This window comes from Lepisma saccharinum, chromosome 1 (assembly GCF_977018435.1).
Source record: "Lepisma saccharinum chromosome 1, izLepSacc3.1, whole genome shotgun sequence".
Lineage (NCBI taxonomy): Eukaryota > Metazoa > Arthropoda > Insecta > Zygentoma > Lepismatidae > Lepisma > Lepisma saccharinum.
Window position 1 is genome coordinate 50,859,087 of NC_139229.1, and position 12,319 is coordinate 50,871,405.

At 37.0% G+C, this 12,319-nt stretch overlaps 2 protein-coding genes across 4 annotated transcripts in view; both read left to right on the forward strand.

The window, feature by feature from the left end:
* LOC145995076 (uncharacterized) overlaps positions 1-12,319 on the forward strand; it is a 113,666-nt gene that overhangs the window by 6,708 nt on the left and 94,639 nt on the right. The window lies entirely within an intron of this gene.
* Positions 8,072-10,456, forward strand: LOC145992027 (peptide transporter family 1-like). Its single transcript, XM_083128118.1, has one exon. The coding sequence runs from the start codon at positions 8,146-8,148 to the stop codon at positions 10,312-10,314; it is 2,169 nt and encodes a 722-aa protein (XP_082984244.1). The 5' UTR covers positions 8,072-8,145; the 3' UTR covers positions 10,315-10,456.

Below are 12,319 nucleotides of genomic sequence, written 5' to 3' on the forward strand. Positions count from 1 at the left end.
TAGCTCCCCAATTTTTTCACGATGGTGGGTTGTCACCGGTCCCATACACAGGCCGAGAACCTAGAGAGTGAGCATAGGCGGACTCGAATCCATGCCGTCCTGCAGTCGGAGGCCACGGAGGAGGACTTTTCTTATTTTACCTTTGGATAATCGCGACGATGAGGATGAATAATGAATATAAAAATAAAGAAGGTCACGCACAAAGTAGAGGACGATCTTCAACCTCTTAAGTGACGAGTTCAAGCCCTAAATATGAGGATTTCAACCTTAGACGACCTCAATTTCAAAATTATAAACAAAATGCCTACTTACACTAAACTTCTCATTAAGGCCAAAATAGTTTGTAACTGTGAAACTACCCCTGAATACAAATTGACATTTTTTTTCTATGTGAGTAAGAATTAAATGTGTGGTATACAGAGATAGATGATACCTTTTGAGAAACAATTAACTGTACCCTGTCCCAGCATCTCTGGAGCAAAGCCGCGCATAGCGGAAGAGAAGTGGAGAGAGGGGAGAGGGGATCGAGTGGACAGAGCGAATCAGTGCACGCTGCTGGGAAGGCTGGTAACTGCAGTGGCTTTCCTCCCTCCACGCAATCCCATTCCTCTCACGTGTTCATCGCTGCTCAGATACTTGTTTTCGTTCACCTGCTCCAGAGATAAGTGGGACAGAGTGTAGTTCGCATACATGTAGCAAGTAAAGAAACTTATCCCAGAATGAAAATTCCACATAGTTTTAAAACGTTTGTTTAAGCAATGAATAACTGGAAACGGATCACACATAATTTCCTTGCCAAAATCTAGTGGTCGAAAATTAATTTCAAGAAATTTCATATCTATTCATCATATTCCAAGTTATATATTTTTATATATAAGATCATGGATCATGATACTCTAACGATAATTGTGTACTGCTTCAAAGACATTGACAAATATTAATGAAATAACTACTTATATGTGTGGCAATTCAGGACATGCTAATTTTACCCCTTTTCCCACTTGAGTTCAATGCAAGGATGTGTAAAAATTTCAATTTTGCTCTTGTATAAATGAATCTGTTTCTTGCGCAAAATTCTTCAAGCTGCAATATTGGGTGGTTTTAGTTTTATAATCATTGATGCAAGGCTACCAGACGTCCGATTCACCGATTTAGTCAGGACAGTGCGTTACTTTCAATCCCTGTCCCGACTTTTTCGAACTGCAAATCGTGATGCGAAAATGTCTCTTTATTATTGTTTTTTTTTTGTTAACTCACAATTAGACATGTTCTTTATTGTATGAATAATTCTAAGTACGCAACATAGAATTATCATGACTTTTTAATGGCGCTCGCACTATATGAACTATTTTGTAATATCTGTCTGTCTGTCTGTCTCTCTCTCTGGTCTACGTCAATGACAGAAATGCAAGCAATGTTCTTATTTATTTTTAACCCAATTAAAGGAAAGTGTAAGCATTTAAAAGAAATAAGAAAGTTCATCACTGTTGCTCTTCCTTAGAAATTGTTGTTCTTCGAGGAAGAAAAATTAGAAGGATTTAGTCCAGCACCTTAACACAGTGTCCCACGAGTCTCTCTTGACTAACACTGTCAAATGTGAAGTGATTTTATGAATAAAATTTTCCGCCTGTTTACGTATAACGTTGCGCAGATTTGGTGGTTCGCACACGGTGTAATTATTTCGTGTTATCTTACGCAACAGCAAATACATTTCATAAGACTGTTCTGGACACAAGACTTGCATCAGTAAACAAGCATTTTGTCTGTTACAGTATCACAGGAAAAGAACATCGTCCTGTAATGTTCAAGCCTCTAGTTATTTTTCATTAGTAATGTCTAATCACAATAATAAGTTAGAAGAAATAACTCGCATTTTCACAACTAGCAATATTCTCGTTTTTAATCACTTCGAAAATTATTTCTCGAAGATATCGGTTATACTACAAGAAAGCAAATCAAAAGTAAAGTAAAAGTTCAACTACACGTATACCAAACGACATTTACAATATTGGAGGGACAGAATACTTAAAAAAAATTGTTGTTTCATTCGAAGGTAAAGGCGTGGTGTAGTGGTTCTTCTACCTGGTTTAAGGAGCTAAAGCTTGTAGGGTAGTGGCTACCGTTCAGGATTGTCAATCTGATGGTCGTAGGTTCAAACCCTTCCGGTGGCAGAAAATTTTCGTAAGTTTTAGATATATCCCATTGTGTTCATTGTCCACGCCGTGTGAAACGGAATGATTCAGTTTGGAATTAACGATGGGGGGAGGGGAAATATTGAATTACAAAATCTCCATTTCAACGGACCGAGAAGTGGAGAAAAATTGAATAATTCTTATAAATATTAAAAATTACATTCATTTTTTTAGTGGTGTAATCGCAGGTAAAATCATGGAAGATTTTAATTTGCTCTGAACTCAGCCAAAAGGCATTTCCCACCGATCTAATATATTCTCCAGTACATTTCAAAATGTTATTGAATGTTTCATGTCGATAATTTGACCAATGCATCCATTCTTGACGCTCAGACGATATTTTCTGCTACTACCTCTTCTCTCCTGTTCCTTCTCCTTCTTCTCTCCGCTCTTTCCGTTCTGCTTTTATCTCATATCGCCTTCCCTACTTTTCTCGCATCTTATCTCCATCCCACTCTTCTCCACTCCTCTTATCTCCTTTCCTGTCTTAGATTTCCGACTCCACTGCACTATTCTCTCTTTTTTCGTTCTTCTCTTTTTCTCTCCTTTACTCTACTCTCCACTTCCGTCTTCTCGTCTCCTCCTCTCCTCTCCTCTCGTTTTCCTCCTCTTTTCTCTTCTTTGTTCTTTTTTCCTCATCTCTCCTCGAATCTTTTTCCATTCTCCTCACTACATCTCCTCTCCTCTTCTATCCTATCTTTCTTCTCTCCTCTACTTTTCCTTTTCTCCTTTCGCTTTCTCTTTCTCCTCTCTTTTGTAACCTTTCGTTTCCTCTCACCTCTTTTCCTTACTGTAGACTCATCAGCGATGAAATACTAGAAAACCTATTTTTTTCTTTCAGAAAGAATTTTGTCATTTGCGATATAATAGTGATATTTTTAATAATTTTATACAATAATACTTGTTTATATTTCTTTCGCGTATTTTATAAATATCTATTGTGCATGTGGCAACCCTGAAATTGAGCCTAACTCTGCACGCAACCCACCAACGGCTTGTGTAATTTGGGTTGCCTAGTTTAAAATGTCGTTGTCCTAAAACTTTTGAGAGACACTGTACCTTTTTTCATGTTCTAACAAAATTCACGCATAATTCCCAGAGGCGTAAGTCAAGGAATTCGAATAATTCCCGGTGAGTAGCCTCCTTGATAATATCGTGCAGCAAATTGTACATACGTAATTCATTTTTCATACAAACAAGTAACTTTTGCTAACAGCACAAGTATAGTAATGCGATAATTTGTGGATAATTTTGAAAATGATGCATGCAAAATGAAAATTTGGTTAGAAAATTAACATTTGGTTGTCATATAGACGTCTATACCTATTAAAATTATTAAGGTTAACGATTCTATCTAATCAGTAATTTTCAGGAATTTTGTACCATTTAAGTTTTTTGGAACCTATATTTGAGGATTTTTCGAGCCTAATTTAATATTTTTGAGACCTATTTCAGAATTTTTAGAACTTATTTTAGGATTTTTAGAACCTATTTTAGGATAGTTGGAGCCTATTTTAGGAACCTATAAGCACTCTTTTTTTAACCTAAAAATCCGAGGTCTAGTTATAACCTAGTACATCTACAACATAGTACCTACGGAAGGAGAGGTTTATTTATTCTTGCCCGTTTAGCAGAGTAACAATAAACGACATTAAATAAATCAACAGAACGTCGAATGGTGGATTAATTTGTTAATTTATTTATCGCAACTTGTCAGAAATACATATCTAATAAATATCTTGTAAGTGATAATACCTAGGTATAATAATAATAATAATTATTATTATTATTGTTATTACATACACATAACTATTTACGTACGTTTATATATATGTACTCTTTCCCCATATATATACATAAAATGATTGAAAAATCTGTTGGTTAATTGGAAAACCTCCCCTTTCCCCCACACACGCACACACTAGATCAAGTTCCGACGTCCCTGTCCAATAGTATACCTAAGTAGGTTGAAGTAAATACAAATGTATTTGTATTTTTACAAATGTACTTCTTCCACGTAGTACACCGTGGACTGCATTTTGCAGACTAACGAGGCTCTGGCGTCTGGTCTTATGGCCAGTACAATTCTGTGTCTTGTCCTGTGTTTTGTCCTTACGTGTGCTGAGTTCCCCTTTACAGCCTCAGATTTTAACCTAAGTCAGAATATTTTACTATTTTAGTTACACGACATGACACTTAAGTTGTTTTAGTTATGATAAGGGGCTGGACCCCGTATAACGTGACAGATGCAAAATAGCCTTAGTGCTGACGCACCTAAAATTTTATATTCAAATTCAAATTACAAATGTACTTTACAAATGAATGAAATACCACAAGTGAGAGACGAGTGCGCAGAGGAAACCCAGTACGATATGGAAAATCCAAAATACGTAAACAAAATCGTAAACAATGAACATCTTCATCTCTCTTTAAATGAAATGGAAAGATGCAATGCAGGTAATGTGGCAACTGGAATTGCTTAGACAGTGGTTCTCAAACTGTGGAACGCGTACCCCCAGGGGTACATGAACTACTTGAAGGGGGTAGGCGATCAGCTGGAGAGAGAGAGAGAGATACTAAATTTTGAGCTGAATTTCCACTTGAAAGTTGCAAATGCACAACCAGACATCAAGAAACTGTTTCAGGCTATGCAAGAACATCTTTCTCACTTGAAACTCTGAGTATTTACAATAAAAGCATCAAAATCGTGCTTGAGAGTTTGTTTACAAACTTATTCTTGTTCATTTTTTTAAATACCTATGGGAAAATATATGAAAATTAACGTTTTTATATAGCCTACTTCTAATCATACATGTGTTCCACATTTTTATTTTTGTAATTAATCATAAAATATTGCAAACGTAGGAACACCTAATAAAATAATAAACTTGGGATACTAATGCTTATTTGTTTACCATCTTTTCACATACAGCCCGAAAGCCATTTTGCTCTGTTGCAGATACACGCCTCCAACGTATCAAAAACGCAAGTATATCAAATAAGCAGCCTAAAAAGTTCCCCAAAATCCACTATTCCGAGAAAACCTATTGTGGGGTGCATTAGAATTGTAGTTAATACTAAAGGGTACAATGAGCAAAATGTTTGAGAACCACTGGCTTAGATGCAATCATTTACGCAATGATGCGAACAACCAGCACACGGAAGGAGGAGAAGTTCTAAATATGGGTTTTGGAGTTATCAGCGCTCCCGGGTTCTGCAGCCTGGCAAAGCCTATTGGAACTATTTATTTGTCAAGGACAAAGGTTGCGGCGCCAATTCGCAAGAGAATGTGGTGATTAGTTTCGGCCTTGGACGCTGTTATAGAATTGCGACCTCCGAAAACTTTTTGCAGGTATGTTTTAACTCTGCGTTTTCTGAACTCTCATCTGCTTTGTATAGGTTATGATATTAGCGGCACATAAAACAAATGTAGGCTTTTATAATGCCACGATTTGTTTATGAAATATGTACCACAGCGAGCGAAAATAAATTGAAGAAGAAAAATAGCGTGATGGTCTAAATATGGGCTATGACATGAGGTCTTATGTTGAGATCACATTTTCAACAAATATTTGGATGTTTTTCTCAATTTCGATTTTTCCCATTCCGCGCGATTTTCAAAACAACAGATTATTGATAAACCTGAATTTTATAATGTTTTAGCGATAAATGACTGTTTCTTTAAATGTCACTTGCTCTTTGTGATATTGCCACTAGTAACCCATATTTAGACCACAATTTTGAAATACATCATTTTACCATTTTTTGGAAATTGCTTTTTTAAAAAAAAAAAATTGAGACCTTCTATACTTTAGCATGCTATTACATTTAAGTATATATTTCATAGATATGCATTTTAAAGCCAGGTGCTTGAAATATTAATTTTTTCCCCTCCGAAAATGACAACATAAAAAGGGGGGCACATATTTAGACCTTTTCTTCTAAAGGGATATAATGCCCAGATAGGCTGATCTCGATTGAATCTACAGTGTAAAGTGATATCGAACGACTGTTCAATGTGCCTCCACTGGGAATCGAACACGGGATCTTTTGATTACAATGTTCTAAGTTCACTTTAGGCTCATATAAGCTAATTGAGACTGGGCCTATAATTTTAAGTGTGATCCGAACAATCTATACCCAGTCCCCGAAATCTCTGGAGGAAGCTAACGAAAACAAGTCCTATACACAAGTAGGACTTGAGAGGGCTCAACCAATGAATGCGTGAAAGGGGGAGTGAGTGCACGGAGAAAAAAAAACGTGGCTGCAGCTACCTGCCGCTTGCAGCAGAGCGCACTGCTTTGTTCCGCCTTCTCGCTTTCTCCGCTTCTCTGCCATTATGCGCGGCCTTGCTCCACAGATTCCCGAGATAGAGTGTATGAAGTGTCACTTTCCACTTTGGTGTGAAACCGTTCATGTCGTGTAACCTATGATTTGTTTTCTTTCACTTGTCGCTTGTCACTTCCAGGTCTTGCTTAAATAAGAATGACATTGACGTAGCTAATACTACCTTAAGGGCATGCGAGACAGTCTCCGCCCGGCTTCTCCCTCCGAGTCAGTGTTGCCAACTTAGCTCTCTTGGAGCTAGATCTGGCTCTTTCGTGCACTCGTTTGGCTGTGAACTGGGCCGCCTACCCCCGTGCCTCACTATGATACCATCACTGGTTCCGGCCCACATAGACCAACTTTTGCCATGATTATACATTTTGCACGTGACGTGATATTGTTATATTGGCTCCCCTCTTATATTCCCAGCTACCTTTTTTTAATAGCGCCGTGTTGACGTGAAATTGGCATAATATTGTCATCAGGGAATCCTTTATTTTCGATTTCGTACGACCATGAGATGGGTGATGCCGGCGGATCTAGATGGTAAAAACTGAGAATAAATTGTCATCAATAGCCCCTTTGACAACTAACATTACTCTAGGAAGCACTTCGTAAATCCAGCTCCTTGAAAGTTAGTTTTAACTCCATTTAAGGTGAAATTTAGCTCTTTTATGCGCACCAGGTTTGGCAACACTGCCAGGAGGCAAGGAGAAATGCATTGGGCATATGGGAGTATCTTTTGATTTGTTATCTTGGGAATATCAAATTTCCGATGGAATAGAGAATGATATCAACGAAAGAGGCCAGTTTGAAGAAGTGATTGCCCAGCAGAAAAGTCGAAACTCCGATTTGATTAGCAGTAACTTGATGTTGAAGTTGATTCCCCATAAGGAATACATGGGATTCCGAAAATTCTTATTCGTCATATTTTTACAGGTCGTATCTAGCTTAATAATCAACTTTGAAAAACGCTTCGACCTGCCACATGTGGAGAAATTCGTACTCTCCTGTACCCCCACGTTTTTCTTCAGTAATATTGTCCATTCCGACGATATTCGCTTAGGCAGGTCTGTCAGCATGTGTATCAATTTTACTTTTCGGTCTGTAGATATTGCATACTTTCGTATGTATTGTATTTGAGTCCTTCATAATAGTATACGGAATTATTATTTAAAATTGTAATTGCATAGAGTGGTTTCCTTTCATGTATGAAAGTGGTTTCCTTTCCTTTTAGGTTGACAGTGCTGATTATATTATTAGGCTCTGAAGTACGGGACGTTGTCAATCATTACACTACGAGTGCGGTACGCTCAAGCGTGGGAGACTCGAAAGAGTTTGAGCGAGCGAAAGTGGTCCCATGCGGCACTCTAATGCACATGTATAATCATCAAATAAATGAAACATGATCTTTCCGATATGTAAGTCTACAGTAGGCCGAACGTGTTATGTGACGATCAGTAACAATTGTGTATGACTACCAATCCAATCACTTGTACAGGTTATGGCAACACCTTTGATACGACACATCTTCATTAAGTTGGGAAATTGTTATATGTTGGAGAAGTGATGAAGCCAACTTGAAATGTAAAATTAACTTCTTGAGGAACCATTGAGACCTGTAGTTATGAAGCGTAATCCAGTTGATCAAGATGAACAAGAAGCATCAGACACCGAAGATCAGAGTCCCTCAGATTCTGCTCTCATGCTTGCAGATCGTAGACCATCACTAGTCTACACTACCGAAGTACCTTATCGCCGTCGTAGTTCTTTGCCCAAACACGAAGTGAAAATAAAATCCTATTCAAGACCTATATACTTAATTTATGCAATGCAAATCTGTTTGACTTGTGCTACTTATGGACTTAACTTCAGTCCTACACCCTATGCAGCTCTTTTCGGAAGGCATGTGATTGTAATAAATATGTTTGTCAATATATTGAGATACATACTTCCTGTAATAACTGTTCCAGTTCTGCAACGCTTCTTTGGACTTTATAGAGCACTGTATTACAGCAGCTTACTGTTGGCTATTGGAATTCTTATTGTTGTGTTGTATGTGCTCCCAACTTTTCATAACTTCAGCCTTATTTTTCCAGAAATTGGAATGGCTTTCATAATACCAGCGGCAGGATTTCTTGAAACGTGTTTGTTGCCTTTTGGAGCATTTCTGTTCTCATACCCACAAGAAGCTACAGAGCTCAGCAATTACTTTGCAATTATGTATTTTCTTGTGAAACTAACGAATACGATACAGTTGCCTGTGTCATACAAGCTACAGAACACTATTTGCTTCCATTATCCATGTATATTTGGTGTTTTTGTAATTTCGCTTTTTGCTAGCGTTATTTTATTAATTCTCTTTGTCAAAGGGGAAAATTACTATAGAGTAGTGAAAAAACATAATCGAATTTTTATTTTGTATAAGTGCATATGGTATGCAATTTATAAAGCATTCTCTGCTAAAGATAATGTACGACCTAATTTGTTGCTGTATGCTGATGATAAATTTTCTCAGTCCGTTATCATGACTGTTAAGCATACGTGGAATATTTTAAGAGTTTTTACCCCCCTGTGCATATTTTGGATGATATATTTCCTACAATTTATGGAGTGCGCAGAGCAAGGTGACAGAATGGATGAAACATTTGGTCCTTTCAAGATTACACCGGATGACATGTCAATGATCCATCAATGCTTAGGTGCAATACTTATACCCTTATACATAAAATATATATATCCTTGGTTGCAAAAGCGTAGCATATTAACTCGACCGTTGCAAAAGATGGTTGTTGGAGGATTTTTGGTTGTCTTATCGTGTGCAGCATCTGGGGTTCTAGAAATTATCATAGAACCGACATACGCTATCGAACCGGACGACGAAGAGGTGCAAATTCGTATATACAACGGATTACCATGTGAGATTTTAGTCAATAATGATACACTAGAAGCGCTGGACGTATGGGTGAATACCAGTTTAGCCGTTGGAAGACGATCGCATTTTACTATATCCATGCCTTTGAAATGCGAACCCGACTTCACCGAAACTATTCAACCTGTAGAAAGGACAATTTTTACAGTAAAATATATGGCTCTACCTCTATTTGTTACAATAAAGCGAAGCAAGTTGCAGATCATAAATTACGCATTATTACCAGATCAAGTGCAAAGGGGGGCAAAGGGGTTACCAAAAATAAGATTTTTTTACAATAGCATATTTAATAATTTTACTCGTGAACATTTCAAGAATGTCAGTCTTAGACTTGCCAGCACAGAATCAGCATACGTCGTAGATTTTAATTTAACCACAACCTTAGGAACCTCCGATGCAGTGCAATTGGAACAAGAAGGAAGATATGAAGCATTAATGTACGAAGATGATTACCTCGTATCTTCTCGTGACGTTACTTTGCACAAGGGAGGCGTTTATGCATTGATGGTCTACGCAAGAGAAAATGGCGGCATTATGAGATTGAGAACCATAACGAAGCCGAATTCTATACCCATACTTTTTCAATTGCCACAGATAATTCTGCACAGCATGGGGGATATTATGTTTACTTTGGGTGGACAGGAATTCGCTTTTACGCAGGCTGAACCTTCGCTTGAACCTTACATCTATGCAGTGTGGAAAGCTGTGATCGCTATGGGAGCTATTTTGATATTACTCCTAGGTCGTATGCTTACAGAACAGAGACATGCATTTTCTTTTTTTCTTTATTTTGACTTCATGTCTGCAGTGATGGCCATCTTCGTGTCACTTGTTTGGCATTATCAATATGTGGAAGATTATTAGATATGTATCTTGAGAAAAATAGATGAAGACAAACATAATATGATAATTTATATACTTAAACTCAACATTAGTTCAATGGAATTAGTTTAGTAAATTTAGTACTTGTGCTCAGATCTGCATTTTCGAAGGTAATATGCTAACAAATTCTATAAATTATAAGGATCAATGTTGTAATGTAATAAATTGTTATTACATTGATATCTGTTACTTATTATCTTTATTAAATGCACTTGATAACAAGAAAACTTGCAATTAATCTTTCGGAGCTGAAAGGCAGTGGCGGCCATTAGGAGCGCGAGGTGAGGCGGTTGCCCACCAAATTTTCGCCACTTTTGCTACCGCACTTTGCTAAACCCGAAGGGAAATATACTGTCTTTGGCCCCCCTCCAGTTTTGCACTTTGCCCCCCGGTTTTGGGACCCAGTCGCCGCCACTGGATTGTTACATATATTTTTCTAGTTTCTTGATTCGGCGTGTTTTAGAAATGGATTTAAACTAAGCTAATTGAACTTGTGTTTTATTTAACTTAATAGGCCGAAATGAATGTGGGCATGACAAAGTATTGGTGAACCATCTTACTATCTAACACTATGGTTCCATATATTGTGTTGTAAATTTTCATTGTTTCTGAAGAACATCAATAGCCAGATGGAGAAAACTCAGAAATCTTATGCTTTTTTTATGACCTTCCCTGATAAATAAGTCGATGTTATTTTCCATTCTTCGCAAGGCGAGATGAATTAAGAAATTTGTCTGTCACATTTACTCAAGCATTAATAGACGTTAGCCATAACTTGAAATTAAGATTACTACAAGAAATTGAAGAAAATAAACGACAGTAGAATTTCATTTGACCTTTGTAAGACAATATGTAGAAAATCTTACTCAATATGACTGAGATCAAGATGACCGGTTACAGTAATTTTCAGCAGGAGTGAAAAATCCATTGATTGGAATACAGTTCAAGTTTTACATCCACATCGAAACTACATATCAGAAAATGTCACTGAAGACGAAGTACTTGGGTAAATTCTTTGAGGAAATAACTTTAAAAAGAGGTGTGAGGGGTTACCCTTCCACGTAGTACACCCAATTGTCAACCTCACTTCCACGTCACGTAGTAAACCCTGGACTGCATTTTGCAGACTAACGAAGCTCTGGCGTCTGTTCCTACAGCCAGTATAATCCTGATAGAGTTGTGTGTGTTTCCTGTGTTTTATACTTATATGTTCTGAGTGCTCATTCACAGCTTCAGCTTTTAATCCAAGCAAGAATATTATAGTCCCTCGACTGTACAGTTATGTTATATTAGTTATATTTTAGCTATGGTAAGGGGCTGGACCCCGTATAATGTGATGGTCCAAAATAGCCTAAGTGCTCACGCACCCAATTAATCAGATTCAATCTTAGAGTATAGAAGGTACATAGTCCGTGAGCCAGAACCTCAAATTTAGGGATCGGTACCACTCGGGGGGGGGGGGGGGATGGGTTCCAATATGATTTTTTTTCAAGGTGTGAATGTCTGGAACTGGAAAATGTGTGATAGCATCTCATAACTCTTAGCCGAAAAATAATGATTTTTCATATTTTTTTATAAAAAGCATAAAAATTGATCACAATATTTCAATAAATAAATTTAATTTCATCAGACTTATCAAATTCAATGTTATCTTATAATAATTATAACTATTAAGTGCAATAATATTAATATAATCCTTATAATAATAATAAAACTTTATTATATTGCTTATATACTGACATAGATTAAATACATAAGTTTCACTTACAATTTTCAATAATAATAGTGGCTAAATCTTAAATATGCATGTATATTATAATTTAACATAAACAAGATTTTATTATTTACATTCATCATCTTCTGAATAGGTGTCATCACTCATTGATTATCACATGTGGGTAGTCTGCACTTGTCAGTGCAACTGATGTCATTTAGACAGAAGACCCAGTTTGTAGTTTTTAATGGATTAGATGGTTTATTGATTGAT

Coding starts and splice junctions, on each gene's coding strand:
- LOC145992027 (XM_083128118.1), top strand. CDS start 8,146: ATGAAGCGTAATCCAGTTGATCAAGATGAACAAGAAGCATCAGACACC.